The 20130-nt window shown below is 41.1% G+C and overlaps 1 protein-coding gene across 2 annotated transcripts in view; it reads right to left on the bottom strand.

Moving 5' to 3' along the window:
- Window positions 1–9396: 9396 nt before the first annotated feature.
- TBX15 (T-box transcription factor 15) overlaps window positions 9397–20130 on the bottom strand; it is a 106683-nt gene continuing 95949 nt past the window's right edge. For both annotated transcript variants that reach the window (XM_001113452.5, XM_015149141.3), the window contains exon 8: window positions 9397–11864. In XM_001113452.5, the coding sequence (XP_001113452.1) occupies window positions 11080–11864 (785 nt within the window). In that variant the 3' untranslated portion in view covers window positions 9397–11079. The remainder of the gene's footprint in view (window positions 11865–20130) is intronic.

The following is a 20130-nucleotide window of genomic DNA, read 5'->3' as shown; positions in this document are numbered from 1 at the left end:
ATAATAGCTAAGTATTAAGAAGCACTTACAAGTGCCTGGGCAGAGATGACATATCGAAGTTTTCTAGTGTAATTTTCAAATGAGATTTGTCAGCTTATTATTATTCATCTTTCTTCTTATTTATTTCTTTAAACAGAATCTACTCCAAAGATTGACCAAAAATCATGGACAAGACCCAGCTATCTTTCATGGAACATTAGAGATGGCAAAGACCTTAGAAATCACCTTGTTTGACACCTCTATTTTAAAGACAGGAAACCGAAGCCCAGAAAAGCCTGAAGGCTGTCATAACTGGTGATTAGTGGCAGAGCTGGGACGTGAATCTACTACTCTTTCAGCCCATCCATGCCATGCTTATCATTATGAATGACCCAGTGAAACACCCAGCTAGCATTCCTGGGTGCCCCAGTTTACCAGGAAGGTGCTCTCATCAATTGCAATCTGACCTAAGTAAAATTCTCACTGGTTTAATGGTTCTGCAGATTGGCATTAATGGAATAGGCAGTCTTGCTAATCTAATCATGTCTTTCTTTAAATAGCTTGGGCTGACATGTTGTTTTCTGTCCAGAAGATAGATGGGCAAACACCAGCACAACTAGCATTTATCAAGTATCTAGTATACAGCCCTCAATGAGATTAGCGTTTTTGGTTGCATTATTTTAACATTATCTTTAATAGTCTAGGAGGCATTGATGTCTATCTTATAGCTAATAAATAATGCAACCCCAGGCCTTTAAAAAAAAAAAAAAAAAAAAAAAAAAAAAACTAGGTCTAGAGCTCTTTCTATGTGTTTCGCCTTCCAGAGTATAGCAGAAAAACCACTGAATTTATCCCAAGGATTGTAGCTTCTTTAGAAGCAAAACATGCCAGTAAAATCTTGGTTTCCAGGGGGGAGTCAAAGGAAATCAAATAAGAATGTATTTCATTCTGTCATCTCCTGACCTATAAAACAGAGTTAGAAGACCAGACTGCTGGAGAGTTGCTGCCATTAGGCCTTACAGGAGGCTGTGCTCACTTCTCATTGTTCCAGATTTTTTAATCTTGTCTTCAGGCCAGTTTCTTTATCTCTTCTCATCACAGCAGCACTCCATCCTGTCCAAGCATAGGAAATCTGTGCTGTATTGAATAGATGACAGAACTTGGACTTTAAGCCACTGAGTTTTTTGTGATGGGCAATTAGGAGTGCTAAAGCCAAAAATGGATACTCATTTAAATCTAAGGGTTACTCTCCCATCCTCCCACCTCCATCTTAATGTCACCTAGTTCTAATCAGGGTCTACTGCTTAATGCAGTAGGAGAAAGATGAAGTTTTGTTTACAATAGGAGGTCCCATTGTGACTGTGTTCTTGTATTGCAACCCTTTTCAAAGCAACATATAGTGATCTGAAATAAATATATATCCCCTACTGTTGATTCTTCTTTTAATTTTTTCTCTAAACAGAAAGGACTGTGTCATTGAAAGCATAAAATGCACCTAAAAAAATATTCTTCAGTGAAGCCCAATAGAATCAAGGTGTGACATCCCCAAGAACAGCCAAGTCACAAAAGAGCTAGTCATGCTGAAGGCCAAGTTAAATAACTCATAATTTTGGATCTCTCGGTCCCGCTAGCACCCTTGAGTGTGGGCTTATAAAATTCCTGAACAGGCAAGACGGCCCCTGTTGAATCTTGCTTGACTTGGCCCCTTCATGGGTAACTCTTCTGTGATTTGGCTTTCCCAACACATCTCACACCTTCCCACAAGTGACCTTTTCACTCTGTACTTGGCTTTTCTGTGGTGGGTTAAGTGCCTGCACACATTCACGTCATCATGTTCCTGGTGTGAAGATGACGTGGTCATATACGTGCTATTGATCTCCAAATACACAAAGGACATTGAAGCTCTGCTCAGGCTCCTGCAGCCTTTTCTGGGATAAGTATGGATATAAGGATATGGCAAGATGATGAATGCCCTATGTATACCTATTGTTCTGATTTGTATAGCCCCTTGTGCTGCACAGCTCTTTTTATGAAAGTGAGCTTCCACATACCTAATGGTGCTTAGTCCCTTAGACTCTAAATCTTAGACCATGTGTTGTTATTTCATACCACCCCAGAGCTATTGCTTCTTCTATACAATTTCCAGAAATCCATAGGCATACTGCATCATGTGGCAGTGGGCTTCTGCGTTTCCTTGGAGCCTTACGACAGGCCGCCCTAATTGTAATCACTGGTTCTCAGCTTACCGTCAGTCTGTGTTAAGCAGTCTCACTTTCAACTACTCATCGTCATCTCCAAAAAGCCTCCCCTGAACTTTGGACTGACCCAACTGCTCCCATAGTATCCATGTTTACCTCTATCATAGCATTTCCTCACTACAGTAATTGTTTCTATTTTTGGTCTGTCACGACACTAGACACATTAGAGCTCCTAAGTTGTATGGACTCGTTGTCATTTATCTGCATATTATCAAGGCTCAGCACTATGTCCTGCACAAAATACACATTCAGTACATACTGATGAGCCACTGTTGAAGGTTTAGTTGAATGGCTTAAGGTAAAAATTATTTCCAGGTCTGTGAATTAATTCTATTCCAGTGACTCTTTCTGTTGCCAACATTACTATCATGAAATATTAAGTATGACTTGTTTTGACACTCAGACAGAAGGACATACAGCCCACTCGAGTTATCACTGCAAAAAGGCTAATTAGTTTAACTCTCAAAGAGTAACTTTATTTACCATGCCTTTGTTGGAGGGGAGGTGTTGAAAGGATGACTGACTTCCCCATGATTTCACCTTGTAGGAGACAAGGAATTTAGCAGCCACCTGGTTTGGCCTTCGGTTTTGTCTATACCTCAGTATCCTTCAGTGTTATCTTCCTTAAATCTTCCCAAAAGTCTGTGTAAGGTTTCATGGGCATCACCAAACTAAACTGCCTGATAAGACATATGGACCCCTCAACCTCTGTTTCAACTTTTTATCTATGGTCTTCCCACCCTCCACTGACACACAAGCATGCCTTTGTCTCAGATATAGACCGGGAGCCCCAGAGATAATCTTTACCAACCTCAATATCTCCAGTTTTCTCTGTTCAGGAACATGATAAAGACGTCCCTGAGGGGGATTTTCTATCCCAGAGGTTTGAGCAGAAAACTGAGATTTTCCAACTCTGGATCCTTTGGCTTTGGCCCTGATTATTTTACTGGGTCCTTAATCTTCTCTAATTCTTAACAGTTTAAAAAAAGTATTTCCCTTGCCATGGTTGAGAAGAACGAGTCCTTGTTAGGATGAGATTTGGAGAGCTTTAATGAGAAGATGTGTGTAAGCACATGTTGCAAAGAGACAAAACCAGAATATAGAAACAAGGCTCTGTTGATGAAGCAAAAACCCTCCTGAGACCAGCAGACTCTGGTAATGGAAAATGGAACCAGTGGCATTTTGCTTATTTGTTCTGGGCATCATTCTGGATGAATGGATAGCTAATTTTTCTCTGTAAAGATTAATCAGTGACAGGACCCAAGATAGTTGTTGTTGTTGTAGAGGGTACCTCACCCTGTGAGCTTCCTTTCTGAGGAACACTACCAGCAACATCCTTAGGTCAAAGGCCTGAGCATTGCCACAGGGCTAGACAAAGCCTAATTCCAGAAGCTTAGTATAGAAGCTATGTATGAATATAGTTTCCAAACAAACTGAATCTTTGGGGACTGCAAATAACATCACATGATCGGGCCTTCCACACTCCTGCCTTGAAGTAGGAAGTGTTAGGCAAAGACCTGCAAAAACTACAGGCTGAGCGGAGTGTGATCCTGACACTCTAGAGATGACTTCCATATGCAAGTCATACTTGAGCTCTTTCTGAATGAAACCAAACAAGAGGTGATTCCTATTATACTGTAAGCTTATTTAAGCCAGGGAACATGGCTTGTGTGGCATTCTCAGAATTTTGCCCAAGAAAAGAAATATTTTCTAAAAGTCTGCCTTATCAAATATTAATGACGCTAATGTCAGATTGCCTGAGTGTGACCTTTGGCAAGATTCTTAGTCTTTCTGCATTTTTCTCTCACCTATAATGTGGGTATAATAATAATACTACAGCTTCATAAAGTTGTTGGAAATTAAATAAGACACTGTACTATCTAAGGCACTTAAGCTGGCATGAATAAGCACTTGAAAAATGTTTCTTGTTTTATACTTACCACTTGAGAAAAGCTCACTCTGCATTTTATAAATCCTCGAGATGTTTTAGGAGAATGGGAAGGAATCCTACTAAAAGATATATCTCACAGATGAACTGAACCCCAGTGGGGCAAAGTTAACTGTTCCAGATTGCTTTGCAAAGCATCTGAGAAGCTGGGACTAGAAATTAGCCTTATCTTTGCCTGCTGGGTTTATATAAAGGAAAAGCAGATTGAGATTGGCTCAGGCTAGGTTGGCTCAGGGGCTGGCAGAAACTCCCTGATGCCTAACAAATCTGTTTCCTCTTCTTCCTATGAATTCAGCTAGACTATATTGCCCAGTTTCCCTTGCAGTTAGGTGTGGTCATTGGAGTTCTAACCGTTAGAATAGAGAGGAAGTCATGCACCAACACCAGACTGGGCTTATGAGTATCTCCCATGTACAAGTTTTTATTCTTTCTCCTCATCTGCTAGTTGAATGGAGAGGTACTGAGCTAAGGGCTGAAGATATTGAAGCCATTAAATGGAATATGATTGTTTTCCTAAATCATTGCTTGGAGAAGAGCCGCTCAATGAGAAACTCCATATTGGGTTGTGAGATGAGTGAGAAATGAACATTATTATGTTAAGATTTGGAAGTTTATCTGTTACCTCATCTAGACACAGCCTAAGAGGGGCTCTACCTGCCCACGTGTAGAAGGATGCATGGTGTGGGCAAGATGAAGAGAACTCCAAGAACCTTCTTCATGGAGTTCAAAAGCTTCCCTGAGAACGAGAGCTACCAGAGGTTGACTTGGCAATCCTTTGGCAGCCCCCTTTGTCCACTTTGGCTTCACTAGGTGAAAATACTAAAAATGACTCAAAACCCCTTTGGTTTTCTGTGCCTCTGCAGGGCCTGCAGTAAAGTGTAATAAAAGCAGAAACTGTTAGTAGGAAGCATCTGAAATGGGAAATGCCATTAGGCTGGCCCATAAAAGATGAGTGCTATGAGCAGTAAAATGAGCTAAGAAGGAAAACATGATGAATGTTTTCTCGGCTTTAAGCAGCAAGATCCCATTTCACCATCCCACGTGGCACTGTGTGCCTGACTGGAAAAAGCAAGGGCCTCTGTGCAGAGCCTGACTCAGGGAGTGTGGCAGCTGAGCTTATCCCTGGGGCCCCAGCTGGGGGAGTGGAGTGGGGTGGAGGTTTTAGGGGGTTTAGGGGGATGCAGCTTGATTTCTTCGTCACCTCCCAGGCCCTACTGATGCTTTCCAGGTTGAAGGTTCCCATTGAGACACTGGAGGAAATCCTGAATTGCCCAAGTTCCAGAGCAAGGACATCTCACACAGGGAAAGGGAACCCAGAGGTCATGGTGCCAGGAACAGCAGGGAGAACTTCATGAGATTTGACTTAAGAAAATGAATATCCTCTGTTTCAATCCCACTACCATAGCTCATTATACCACACAGAGAACATGCGTCTTTACTGTGCTGGCCCCACCCTCGCACCAGGACACCATCCTCCTCCTCAGCTTAGGCAGTTTCCATGAATTCTTCGAAGTACGATTCAAGTTCAACTTTCTCCATGAGCCTACCACTTTTTATTATAGTCCCTATAAATCTCATTTTTGGAAAAATATAGTAGTGGAAAGGTCTGGGTTGGAGCCCTGCCTTTGTTACTTGCAAGCTCTATGATTTTGTGCACATTGCTAACCTCTGTAAGTTTCAGTTTCCCTATCTATAAAATAGGGATTGAAATATAAATCCTATAGGGTGGCTGCAAGGATTACAGGATATTACCTTGCATAATGTGTAAGACGTAATAAACACTCAATAAAAAATTAGTTTTCTTCTGAAATTTTGCAGCATATATAGTCTTTACCACCAATTTAATACTTTTATTGTTTTGTATGCATGTAGCTTGACTCCTCAGCCAGGGTAAAATCTCCTTCTAGAAGAGAATGTCTCAGATCATTATAGACTACCAAGTCATATTTAATATTTTTGCTTATTAATTACTGTTCATCATTAATCTGATTGATATGAATTGGTTGGTTGATCACTAGTTTTAACCTTGCACAACGTTAGATAGAAACGTGTCTCTCATCCTCTAAGAACGTCATAAAATATTATTTTACTCGGGCTGTGTAGAAGATAGATTCACATTTTGAAGAGTCTCTAAATTACTCCAGTCCCAAGAAGACTTCAAAAAATTAGTATCAATACTACAAAGCTATTGTAAAGACAAAAATGCCTGGCCTCCGCTGATGCAAGACCAGCTGAGCACATCTTCCAGTGAGGCATGGCTGCCCTCAGCACAAGTTACAGTAAGCCAATTCTAAGAAAATGGCTATATTTATACTAGCTCAAACATCACCCTCTGAGAGCAGCCCTCTTAGAAACTCCTATCTAAATAAGCCTTCATTTTCATTGCCCAGTCATTCTCCATCATTTTATTATTTTTAATTTCCTCAAAGTCATCATTGCAATCTGAAATTATTCATTTACTTGCTAGTGTATTCAATATCAGTCTCCCACCAGACCATGAGTTCCTTAAAGGCAAGAACATATCTGGTTGTTCATTGCTACATTCTCAGTGCCTACAGCAGCACTTAACAAAGATCATTATATATTTATTGAACTGAACCTGATGAACCTTGACATAGTTGTGGGGAACAAATCTCCAGTTGATGATCATAAGCAAAAAAGCTTTTGTGAAATGCATCTTTGCGGCTGGGTTTCCTTGGGAAGACAACTCTCCTTTAGCTTACTGAATGCAAATTGGTACAACAGAGCTTCTCTGAAATCCTCAAAGTACTAAGCAATGAATTAAACACTTGGCATCAACCAAACAGCTCTGCTCTTGGATCTCAGCTCTCAAAACTCTCATTAATGAAAAAATATTCCATAGAAAAAGATACTAATCTATTGGCTGTAAGAAAGTTCTGGATATCTCTATCTTTATTAAATTGCTCCTTAAATTGTAATGCTATTATTTTTCCTCCAATATTTATTCATTGTACTGTCTTTTAAAATCTTATTTTGTTCTCAGCTCACCATTTCTTATTTCTATAAAAATTCTGAGCATCCTTAAAAGTTCAATAGAAGTTCTGCCTCACCAATGAAAACCATTAACCTCTCCTTCTTACCCTAAACGTCGTCTTTGAATTTCCAGAGCCTTTTATATCATTAACCTCATTGTGAATGGCTGCCTAAAAAGCAAGCGCTTTCAAGAAAGAAACCATGGTGTGTTTTTTACTCTTCATTCTCTTCATTCTGTATAATGGATGCTTGCTAGCTACTATTTAAATTTATACTAATCTACCACAGAATACTATATGAAAAACAATAAACCTTTGTTAACTTAGGTAGCTTTAACTTGGAGTAAATAATATTATTTAGCCATGCAACCATTTTACCATCCTTAAAAAAAAGGCTTTGGTCAACAAATTAAACAGTAAGTATGTATTGAGATTCTATAATAGATCAGGAACTGTCCTAGCTATTGAGGATGCAAAGATGAACAAGATAGCCTTTCCCCTAGAAAAATGAGCAATTGTAGAGCACCTTAGCCTATAGAAGAATAATCCTTCTAGTAAACACCCCTTTGTGTAATCACTATGCCAATTCCAATAAATGCTCACTATTTCATGAAAGAGAATTGCATAGAGCATATTCTTCACAATTCTTTATCCAGTTTGTTTTTTAAAAAACATTTTTATTACTTCTTCAGGTACACATAGAAACATATGCCATAATTCAATGTAACTAACTTGGATTGTTCTAATTAACCCAAATTACAAAAATGTTCTGTATTTAATATTCTAAATGATTACTGAAATTATGATTCTTACTATTGGATGAAAATATGGAGATTTCTATGTCAAGTTTTCTGATTGGCATACTATGATTATCTACCACCCCAAACCTCAAAGGGTGTTAGATCAGTGAACAATGTTTGGTATGCTGCTAAATTAAAAAATAATAATAATAACCATAAGCTTCACATGTAGTTGTTTTTGTTATACCATTATGAAACCAAGGGGTGATGCAAGGTTTCCAAATAGGAGTGGTTTTCTAAGTTTTGAGGCATGTCATGCCCAGAGAGCCTACAATCTGTAGAGGTACTCAGTCAGTCATTGTCCAGCTATTTTGGCAATGATCTGATGGCTAATGGAATTAACTAGCATGCCACCCTCTGCAGTTATTTATAAAACCAGAGCAATGTATAAGGTTTTTGCTCTCCCAAACCAACCTCCATTTCCAGTGAATGGCTGTGGTGGTTGGCAACCTGAGCCCACCAAATCAAACCCTGGTGAAATGGGTCAGTGAGCAACCAGTGTAACAGTCCACCAGGAAACAGTCTGGAGTAGGGGCAAGAGGAGGAGGTTTCAAGTCCTGGCTCTGCTACTTCTCAGCCACTTAAGAATGGGCAGGTCACAGAGTTTATCTTTTACTTCTCCATTTGCAAAACAATACTTCCTGGCCTGTCCACCTTTCATGGTTATTGTGAGGCTCCAATGAAATAATATACAGAAGTTCTTGTAAATGGCATAGTCCTAGCCTCTTTATTAGTCTAACTTGTCAGTTGGTGCATGACAACTCCAAACCACTCTCCTCATGCTGCAGTGATGCATTCAAGGAGGATAGTGTATGCTTATTGTTCAATACACCAAACAAAATCCAGCCTCAGAGGCACTCTCACCTCAGTGCCTTAAGATATGTCTTATTTCCTGACTGTCCAAGTGCCTCGTGGTACTGCTGAATGACAGTGCTAATTGACCATAGGGTCAGATTGCCAGCTCCACCACTTGGTCAAATATTTAACATTCTATAAGCTCGTTTCTGGATCTATAAAATGATGATTCAAATATTACCTATCTCACAGAATTGTGGGAGGATAAGATAATCATGTAAAATACATGGTATAGTATCAGGTGACACACAGTAATGATGACAATTACTATTAGCCTCACACAGGTTTCTGCAGCTAACACGAAGGCAAAAATCCCATTAGAGTCAAAAGATCTGGTTTCATGTCCTCATTCCCTCTGTGACAGGCTGGATAATACTGCCAAATTCATTCAATCTCTCTGGAAAGCAGTTACTACATATAAAAGGATGCTAATATTCACTTCATGGGGTCTATATAAAGATCACATAGAGTAACATATATAAAACTTCTATACTCACTGTAATGCACGATGAAGATGCACAAGGCTGTTATTTGATTTTTCTGTATGAACAAACATGCAGAAAACAATTGCAAAGATTTTATTTAGCGGCTTTCTGTGCTTGGCACTTAGAAACAGAGTTCCGTGCATAAGGGCAAATTTTTATACACCTTTTCTTCATACATATTTTACATACCCTTTTATTGCCCTCTTTTTCATATTCATAATATTGGATTCCCCACTAGGAACATAAATACATTTATCTACAACACCTCAAAACCAGAAATCTTAATAATATCTGTATTATTTTACTTGGTATTATTTGCATTTCCACACCATTTAAAAATTTTAGCTTGCACCAAGCTTCACTTGCTTTCTTACCATTAAAAGATTTGAAGGGAAAGGGAAAGATGAAGGAAAAAACCCAAAACTTCAAAATGCAATGAACTATTTGATAAAAATGGAGATCTAAGGGCAGGTAGAAGGTATAGAAGACCCATCTGCAATTGCCTGGGACATGAGGGGATTTTTCCTGCCACAGGGGTAGCGGGCAGGCATTCTAGGTTAGGTGTCTGGATCCGGCACTTGGAGGTCAGGCCTCTATTTGTTGCCTCTGCTCTTGGTATCATCTTCCGAGATTGTAAAACTATTCCTTCTTCACTCCCTTCTATTTCCCTTCCCCTACCAGGCTGCATGCTGTGGAATCAGCACTTCCCACGTAGTGCACCTCTCTTCTGGATCACAGTGGTCAGAGCTGTAGGCTCAGGATGCATTCCTTGCTCTGTCCCTCTGACCAATGCCCTGACCATGCTCAATGTGCCAGAGACGTTTACTCCTCAGTAATGCCATGATTCTTTCTATAGCCTGTAGTGGGGCAGGCGGCATTTGGGCGGACAAACCAAAAACACATCTCCTTGGTGAATTAAAACTCTCATCATTGCTCACACTTTCTTTGTCACTCTTGCTCTCCACCTCTCTCCTGTTCTCTGTTCTTCCTGTTTGCCTTTCTCCTGTTCAGCTGTTCTTTCTCCCTCTTTCCACGGGCACCACTGGGAATATCAATGATAGCACACAAGTGAAGAGAGCCAAAGTTCAAAAGCAATCTTTTTCCGGAAGCCAAGTCCAGTTTTACTGACGTCTTTCCACTCTCATCCATGGGGAGGGTCTCCAGAATACATGGTTCATTCCAGAAGCAGAGGAAGCTGCAGGGGAGAGAGACTGGCAGCTACTGCTGGCCCACTCCATCTAGAGTTGTACATAGACAAATTCTTGGTGAAAGCACCCATTCTGGGCCTCCCTCCACAGAGTTCACCCAGTTCAGAGTCCGTGTGCATGTATGATTGCATGTGTATGAACTGTGTATGAATATATATGTGTGTGCGCATGTATGTATTGGTAGGTCTGTCTGTATGTGAGTGTGTATGTGTAACTTTTCATGGCTGCCACACACTAGCATCTCCCTTAACATCATGACGAAGTGATTATTCAGTCTCTTCAAAGGACACTCTGGAACAGACAATGCTTTATAAAACTAAGGTCTGGGAAGGCAGGAGAATGGCCACTGAGTTGTGGATGATTCTACCACAAGTATCCCTCACTGGCTTAAAGGTGTCTCTAGTTCTTGGGGATATGTCATCCTCCAGAAAAAAAAAAAAAAAAAAACACAGTTCCTGTTTTCTGAAGGCACTGGACTCCCAAAGAGGAGGATCTGACCACAGAGACTCTGGGGCCTTGATTGCCAAATGCTCCGTGGTGTTTGGACTGGCCTTTAAACCATGTGCACGGACATCTGGGAGGAGGAGCCTGGAACTGCCCCATATTGCCGGCCATCACAAGTGTTGGTTGCCTGTTGGTTATTGGGTGAAGGGCTAATCATGTGCATGCTGTGCTCCATCCCTGACGGCAGGTACTGCCTCTCTCCAAAGGCCCCGTTGGAAGGAGAAGAACAGAGTAAAGTGCTTTGAGAGGCGCTCAGTTTTTCTGGGCTTGCAGCTAGTCTAGGGGAAGTGGGGAAATTGTATCCATACAGGTTGTAAGGGTTGTGAAGGGAGAAGGCATTGTAGGAGCTCTGCTGCATGTGGCTGCCCCCGAACATGTGTGGTGATGAGGAGCTGGAGGCAGCATTGCCTGCCTGCATGACATACTGAAACTGGGAAGTGGGGAAGGACCCCAGCTGGCCACCATAGGCTTCCATCTTGCTGTTGCCAGGCAATGAGGGAGGAGTTGGTATTCCGGATATCAGGGATGGAGTCCTCTGAGGCATGAAGGTTTCAGAGGGCTGAGTGGCTGAAGTGGTGCCACTCTGAAGCCTGTTGTAGCCACTGTCACTCAGCCCTGGGTAGCTCTGCAAGGCAGCCATGTTGCTTCGGGCACATGGTGGATAATCAGAGAGGTTTAGATTACACAGCTGGCTCTCTCGGCAGCCCACATTGAAAGTGTTGGGGGCCAGATGAAAAGTTGGAGGAGAACAGGATGGAGATAAAAGATGAGAAGAAGCCGAAGGGGATGGTGTCCCAGTGCTGGAGGTGGTTGGGGAAGTGCCTGTGCTGCCTCCTGAAAAATAAAATGTGAATACTATTGAGACAGAGTCTTTTAAGATGAGTCTGCCTAAGTCATATGCAAGCCATACTGGAGGTGCCTTGAAATGTCCAAGATAAGCCTGATTTTTACAGAACCATTTTTCCTCTTAACTCAGCAGACCTATGCTAAGTGATTCCACCTGTGGACACATACACAGTCATACAGTCATACACACACACACACACTCACACACACACACATACACATTCCAGAAGACCGTGATCAAAAACAACACTAAATTCTTTTGTTTGTTTCTCTCTGTAAGAGCCTTAGTAAGTCCTTTGTATAAAAATAACAATAAACCTTCCAAGATTCACGTTGCCATTTCTCACCATCAAATTCACTTTCTAAGAGACCTCTGCTGTCAGCATTAAAATCCACTAGCTCAGCTCTTCCCATTCTTAATGGAAATGCATTAAATATGTATTTTATTCCAGGGCTGTTGCCTGCTTTGCCATTTTTATTCTTCTAGCCAAACATGCAGGACACCAAAGCAGGACGGAGGAAATGGGGTAATGGAAGAGAGTGCCAAGTCAAAATTGAGGCCTGGGGGTGCACAGCAGTGGAGCCTGGGGTATGAGATTGAAGTTGCATCACATGAAAGACATTTGGGAACACAATTATAAGGGCTAGATTAGAATAAAGCAAGGCCAACCCAAAACAAAAGCATTATGAACCAGAGGCTCTGCTGATCTCCTTTTATGAGATCATGCCCATTCTCAGAGACTGGAAGAAAGACTGTAAATGGAGTCTCTGGAGTTTTGATATTTATGAGAACAAGAAGCTAAACAGGCCTTAAACTGACCTGAAAGTCAGGAGATCTGGGTCTGCTCACAACTCTGCCACACTAACTGCCCAGGTAACCCTGGGCACATCACTTACCCTCTGCAGGTTACAGTTTCTTCATCTAGAGATGAGGAATTAACTTAGATCAGTGGTTCTCGGGCATAGAGGACCTGGCAGCTTTTAAAAATGCTGGTGTTCCAGGATCCTGCCTCGGATGAACCAAAGGAGAGTTTCTGGGCATGGGACCTCCATATCAGTATTGTTTTAAAAGCTCCCCCAGATGTGTAGGGTGGCTTAAGAACCAATCATACAACCCGAATTCCTCATTTCTAAGTACTCAGAATAGTCCTTCCTAAACTTGAGTGTGTATGAGAATCAGCTAGATGGCTTGTTAAAGCATAGATTGCTGACTCCATCCCTAGAGTCTCTGATTCTGTAGGTCTGGGGTGGGGCCTACGAATCTGCATTTCCAACAACTTTTCAGGTGATGGTCCAGAGACCACACTTTGGGTTAGAGGAACTCCAGATTCCTTTCATTTCCAAAAGTTCCTGAATCTGTGTTTGAATGAGTTGATCTTACGACGTGTGAATGTTAGAGCTAGACAGGTGGATGACACACCAACAGACTGAGGACCAGTTCAATCCAACCTACTTCGGTGTGTTCTCAGATAGTTTAAGAAGGCCAAAAATGACCTTTACGAGCCTCCTCTTTCCCAAAGTCAGGAAGGAGTAGTGTAGCATCCGCCTTCTGTCTCATCCAATGGAAGTTAAAGACATGGGTGAGTGCTAGGGCTGCAGGGCCCTTTATTTGAATTCTGGAAAGAGCAGTTGCTTTGTCTTCCATAGAGAATCTTCCATGATGTAACTTCCTCCTTCACAGCAAGGTTAGGAGTTTCCCAGCATTGTCAAGAGCTGTGATTCCCCCAAGGAATCTAATATCCTTTAGATCACCTACGCACTCATGTTGGGACTCTTAGAAGATGAGCATTATAAAAGGGTAAGCGGCATTTTAGGTAGAAAAGAGCAGGAATAAGGTTTTTCTCAGTGAAGAGAATGTTATAAAAACTAGCAGGGGCTCGGCGCACTGGCTCATGCCTGTAATCCTAGCACTGTGGGAGGCCGAGGCAGGTGGATCTCTTGAGGTCAGGAGTTCAAAACCAGCCTGGCCAACATGGTGAAACCCTGTCTCTACTAAAAATACAAAAATCAGCCAGGTGTGGTGGTGGGCGCATGTAATACCAGCTACTTGGGAGGTTGAGGCAGGAGAACCTCTTGAGCCCAGGAGGCAGATGTTGCAGTAAGCCAAGATAGCGCCATTGCACTCTGGCCTGGGCAACAAGAGCAAAACTCTGTCTCAAAAAAAAAAAAAAAAAAAAAAAAAGCAGGATTCCAGAGACATTGAAATACAAAGAAACCATCCACAGTGTGCTAAGGACTCAGGGGTCCCAGATGTGTCAATTAAGAGACAGATGCCCTCAAAGAGGAACCTAAGGTTAATTTTTAGCAGGAAAAAAAAAAAGCATTCAGCTTACAGCCATGGACATAGGTAGTAGTGCTGGCTATAGAAGTACAAATTTGGCTCTTGTTGTTATAATAGTTTATTCAGAGGTAAATTTTGACAAAGCCTAATAACAAAAGAATTTCAAAAGAATTTCCCCCAATGAACTTTCAAGGAAGAATTGTATTTAATAGAGTCATTTCAGAAACTTCTCCTTCCTCATTTCTAATACTCAACTTAAAAATCCCTTAAAAAAAAAAAAGTAAAATGATTTTTATTCCACAATTTGAGACAAAGCCAACATTGTAAATACCACTGGGAGAAGGAAGCCAGCAGCTGGCCATGTTGGAAAGAGCCCTGAGTCTGATTCTAGGCTTATTAACCTCTGTCCAGTGCAGGCCACCTCTTCATTCTCATTAGCTGTGAAATCAGGGACTTGAACAAGTGGGCCTCAGTTTCTGTCCTTCTCAGCATATCTGTAACTGAGGTTTCAAGTAATATAAAGCGTGAATTACCAACAAGTACTTTCCATGGAATTATTTTAATATAATGAAGGATGTCTGGCAGGAGAAGATTCTAGAAGGAGGAGGAAGAACATCTCATCTGTCTTGTTTCTATACAGCTGAATGGCCAGGCCTTCTGTGCCTTGCAGAAATCTCAAGGATTTATTTCAAGTGTGTAGTTCTTCTTTGAGGCATCCTACACATTTTCCTTATTTTCCACTCTAAATGCCATGAGCTTCTCTGAAATAAATGCTATGGCACAAATGGAGAAACCTGACTCCAGCTGTAAAGAGATATGTGTTTTATGGGATAAGTATCTGATCACTTCTCTTTGAAAGTTCATCCTTGCTCTCCCTGATCTGGTGTTTATGTGGTCCCTGAGGAGACCACCTGTTCAGCATGCCGTACTGTCCTGTTATAGGTATATTCCATCAAGCACTGGTTCTAGCCCTGCAGCAGGAAGCATAAGGTGGAACAGACGACTTCCTACAACTCTAAATGGTTTTCTCTGATGGCCCAAGATGGAACGAGTGGTACTGATTTGAGGCCTCAATTGGTTTCACTACAAAAAAAAAAAAAAAAGGTGGGGGGAGGGTGGAACTATTAACAAGTTACAGGGATTTCTGCTGAGCAGATGAAAGACACATGTTAAAAAGTTTGTAGTCAGCTTGCTTGGGCTTTTAAATGACATCCACTGGAATTGAGACTTGGTGGCCTGCTGAGCTTGAGTGGGTGAAGCCTCCATGTGAACTACTGTTTGAAGGAGGCAGGGGCAAGCCTGTCCAAGAGAAGGTCACCTTGCCTCCATGCACTTTGAAGAAATGCTCTTGGCCGGGCGCGGTGGCTCAAGTCTGTAATCCCAGCACTTTGGGAGGCCGAGACTGGCGGATCACAAGGTCAGGAGATCGAGACCATCCTGGCTAACCTGGTGAAACCCCATCTCTAAAATAATACAAAAAACTAGCCGGGCGAGGTGGCGGGCGTCTGTAGTCGCAGCTACTCGGGAGGCTGAGGCAGGAGAATGGCGTAAACCCGGGAGGCGGAGCTTGCAGTGAGCTGAGATCCGGCCACTGCACTCCGGATGACAGCCTGGGTAACAGAGCGAGACTCCGTCTCAAAAAAAAACAAAAAAAAACAAAAAATGCTCTTGTGCACATAAAGTACTCAATACAGATAACAGCTATTTTTCAAAGTCCCCATAGAAAGAGAAGACTATGGTATTCATTTTACAGAGAAGCAAACCAAGATACTGACAAGTCTTTCTCCTCCTATGATCTAACAGCTTGTTAACTGTTAAATAAGACTGGAATTTCCAGCCAAGAGCAAAATGAGCACAAAGAGGAAGCCCATCCTCCTTGTTCATTTTCAACACTTGGCTGACTAGAGATTCTCATCACAGAAAAGCTAGGGCAGGGTGGGAGGCCAGGCCAGGCCACACTGATATAGGAGGGTAAGAGCTGCCGCTCAAAGCAAAGCGTGCCTCTCTTGCCTGTGCCCTCCTCGCCTCTGTACCTGCCAGGTCCTAAGTGCTCTGAGCATCTTGACAGAAATTTTATTTAATGGGTGAGTGTGGTCTATAGGGTCAAACAAACCCAGTTCCAATCCAAGCTGTCTTACTGATTAAGGACAGAACCGTAGCAAGTTAGCATCTCCAAGCCTTTTACACTATTAAGGAATTGCTGATATCTACTTTGTAGAGATGTTTTGAGAAATAGATAAGATATAATAACATATATTACAAAGTGCTCATAACTGTATTTAGCACATAGGCATTAATTTTTTTAAAAAATAATTTTTAGTAGAGATGGGGCCTCACTATGTTGCTCAGGCTGGTCTTAAAACTCCTGGGCTCAAGCAATCCTCCTATCTCAGCCTCAAAGCGTTGGGATTACAGGCGTGAGCCACTGCACCTAGCTCAGCACATAAGCATTAACTATTCTCTTCTATGAGAGAAGAGTGAAGGAAGGAGAAAGGAACTTCGGTTCTAATGTGAATGGCTCTGCAGTGTTGGACTCTGTCTATGGAGCTAAGCATCTTGGCCTCTCCCCACCCTGATGAGCATTATGTCCCAACAGCTACATGTTTGTTGTAACATGCTAGAGGAACCTCCATTGCTGTGAATGATGGAACACTAGGCCAGGTAGCAGCTATGGCCCTACCTGTGCCACATTTCCAAAGGCTAACCTAACTCTGGTTTCTCTCTGAATTATCTGTCCATCCTCCCTCACTTCCAGTTCAGGACAAGAATGACTGCCCGTGTCTCCATCTTTCCTCAAATGAAGCAAAGTAGAATTGAGAGAACACAAATAGCTGGACTGTTGTCATTCCCACTATCCTTAGAGGTCTTAATTCACTTCTGAGAAGTGATTAAAATATAATGCCCTAAGTAGTTTAAAACTTTCAGGAGTTCGGTAGCATCTGTAGGATCTGTAGGTCCTGTAGGATCTGTAGGGTCTGTAGGATCAATCTCCTACAGCCCCAGCTCCCTTCATCCTATTTTACCCATGGGCCAACATGAGGCGGCACACATGAAAATTCATATATGACATTAACTTGCTCCAATATCCAAGGCTAATGGCCAAAACAACCAAAAAGGATACGTTTAGCAGTAATTCCGTATGAAGACAATAACATAGAATATACTTCATTTTACCATAAAGACAAGTTAAATGTGACCATGAAAATCCTGAATACTAAACCTGCTGACTTTTGCATCTCTAAATTGATCATTTCCAGATTGTAATATGAGGGCTTTCACATACAGTTTCTTTTTCAATTTATTTTGTTGTGCTTTTCTTCCTCCTCCCCCCAAATTGAAAAACAGTAAGGCGAAACTCCATCTGGGCTAGTAAAGAATAAATTTCCATGTAATTACTTGGTTCCATGAGCCAGACTCTTCTCTCGTATAATTCAATGGCATCTGTCTCTGAGGAGTGCTGATTCACTGTGTATCCCTGAGAAGTCATCTTTGAGGCTTTCAAACAGGTAAGAGGTAAAATATCAGCACCCTATAGACTGATCCCAGAGAATAAACCCAGAGATCATAAAGTTTAATGAGCACAGCACTGTTCATCTCAACAAAAGAATTACTTAGTTGAGATGAGTACCATCCTCATAATGCAAATGTGAACATTAGAGTGCTAATAGGAAGCGTGTGGTTTCAATCTTAGAAAGATTCCTAATGAATCGTTCTCCATAAAAGTCAAAGGAATGCACAGACCTAAACTCCTTCTCTTTAAAATAGCTTTGAATATATTCATCCAATCCTCATTTTGCACATTGGTCCTCTGTGTTCTGCTTCTTAGATGGTCCTATTTTATACCTACCACATTCCTTAGGTGGACTGCAGCATTTCTTCACTTTCCATTAACTTAATTGTTTTCTCCGCTACTTGTTTTACTGCCTTCCTTGCCGCAGCATGCATCTGTTATCTTCATTTAGAATTAATCTGCTTCTTTCTGGCAACAGTATCTAGTTTTCCCACCACTGCACACTTTCTCCCACTCTCACTGCTTCACCCCTACCTTCAGGGAAGGCACGTGACTCAGGCCTGGACAATCAAAGCATCATTTTCCCCCCTACCATAGTAATTAAAATTGAGATGACTTGATTAAAGGCAATTAGACTCAATGAGATTTTGGTAGAAATCTTAGGAGAAAGGTACATGCCTTTTCTCATCAGATTTAAACCTCAAAATATGTAGGTCCAGGGGTTCTGGTAAGCATGTTCATACCATGGGGAACCTGAGAACAAAGTCAGGATGATAGCAAAGTTGAGAAATGGAGTTGATGATCTTTTATGGGTGCCTACATTAAGCTTTGCCTAAAACTGGCTATTTGAGTCATTTCAGTTTCATGACCCAATGAGTTTCTTTTTTGCTTTGCCATTTGGGTTTTATATTATTTACAACAGTGAGAATCCTCATTGATATACCTCCCTAATTCTATAGGTAATTCCACTATGAAACTGAAGGGGTAGGAATATTAAGATAAAGTTGGAAGAGACAGAAATAAAAATGACAACGGTAGGACTAGACTGTGAACCACTTTGTCAAATGGAAGCTATGGATGATTCCTTCCTAAGACATGATAAATCACCTATGAGTAGAAACACGGTATTTCAGCTATGGAAATAGACATCTAGCTCTGTAAAAAATATCTAATAAGATAGTGCCTTTACTTTAAAAATATACATAATCTCTTAAATGGCTGCTGGCCTCATTCTGACCAATAAGAACAGGCTAAAAAATGAAGTGAAAATGCTGGCAACTTTTCAAGATGATTTTTTCATATTAGTGTTCATGACAAATAAGGAATATAATGTACAGAATAGAAAAACAACAGCTGCTGGGTTTTTTTAATTTTTCTAAAAGTTCAGTAGAAAGAAATGCACAAATCTAAACAAAAAGGTAATTTCAAAAAACAATTACAACCCCACAAATGGTGAGAAGATAAAAGAGGAGTGTCTAAAGACATCAAAGTGACCATTCTCTGATAGGTTTGTGAAATGCAGTTAGGTAAGACATAAAAGGAAGGATATATAAATAAAAGCAGGAAAAACAATGGTGTGATCTTGTGGGAATAACATTAGGATGCCTAGAATTAAGTGAAGTTTGTAGTCTTCCCTAACAGTAATACTCATATTTTTTCTTGTATTGGCTTTCTTTCTTTCAAAGTATATCACCTTAATTAACTATTCTTGTCATTATTTCTATCCCGAGAAGTCTTAACATTACCCACAACAGCATGAGAAACACTAATGTTAATTGACTGCATGAGTGAACAAGTGACTCTTACTTCTTAGTACTAAAGCTTCAAGGTCATTTTACTCACTCCCCATATTATACATACTGACACACGGATTCCTGAGACCATAAATAATTTTTCCCAACTTACTATCTTGTTATTTTCACTTAAGAATTTTGGGGGCCAGGTGTGGTGACTCATGCCTGTAATCCCAGCACTTTGGGAGGCCAAAGTGAGCAAATCATTTCAGGTCAGGGGTTTGAGACCAGCATGGCCAGCATGGTGAAACCCCATCTCTACAAAAAATACAAAAATTAGCCAGGCATGGTGGTGTGTGCACCTGTAGTCCCAGTTACTCGGGAGGCTAAGGCAGGAGAATCGCTTGAACCCAGGAGGCAGAGGTTGCAGTGAGCCGAGATGGTACCACTGCACTCCAGCCTGGGTGACAGGGCAAAACTCTCGTCTCAAAAAAAAAAGAAAAGAAAAGAATTTAGAGTAATTTCTTCATTTATTTTCTTCTTTTTTCTTTTCTAATCATCATGCCCTTCAAATTTTATCCCAAAGTTGTCTCTGGTTAATTTTTGCCAAACACATTGACATTAGTCCCTATGATATAAAACCTAGCAGAGTTTATTCACTTATTCAATAACTATTTGAGTACTGAATATACACTCAACCAACTGGGAGCGTCTGGACCCAGGGATTTA

Source organism: Macaca mulatta, chromosome 1, assembly GCF_049350105.2.
Source record: "Macaca mulatta isolate MMU2019108-1 chromosome 1, T2T-MMU8v2.0, whole genome shotgun sequence".
Lineage (NCBI taxonomy): Eukaryota > Metazoa > Chordata > Mammalia > Primates > Cercopithecidae > Macaca > Macaca mulatta.
The sequence above is the reverse complement of the archived record's forward strand: the minus strand, read 5'-3'. Positions and strand labels throughout refer to the sequence as shown.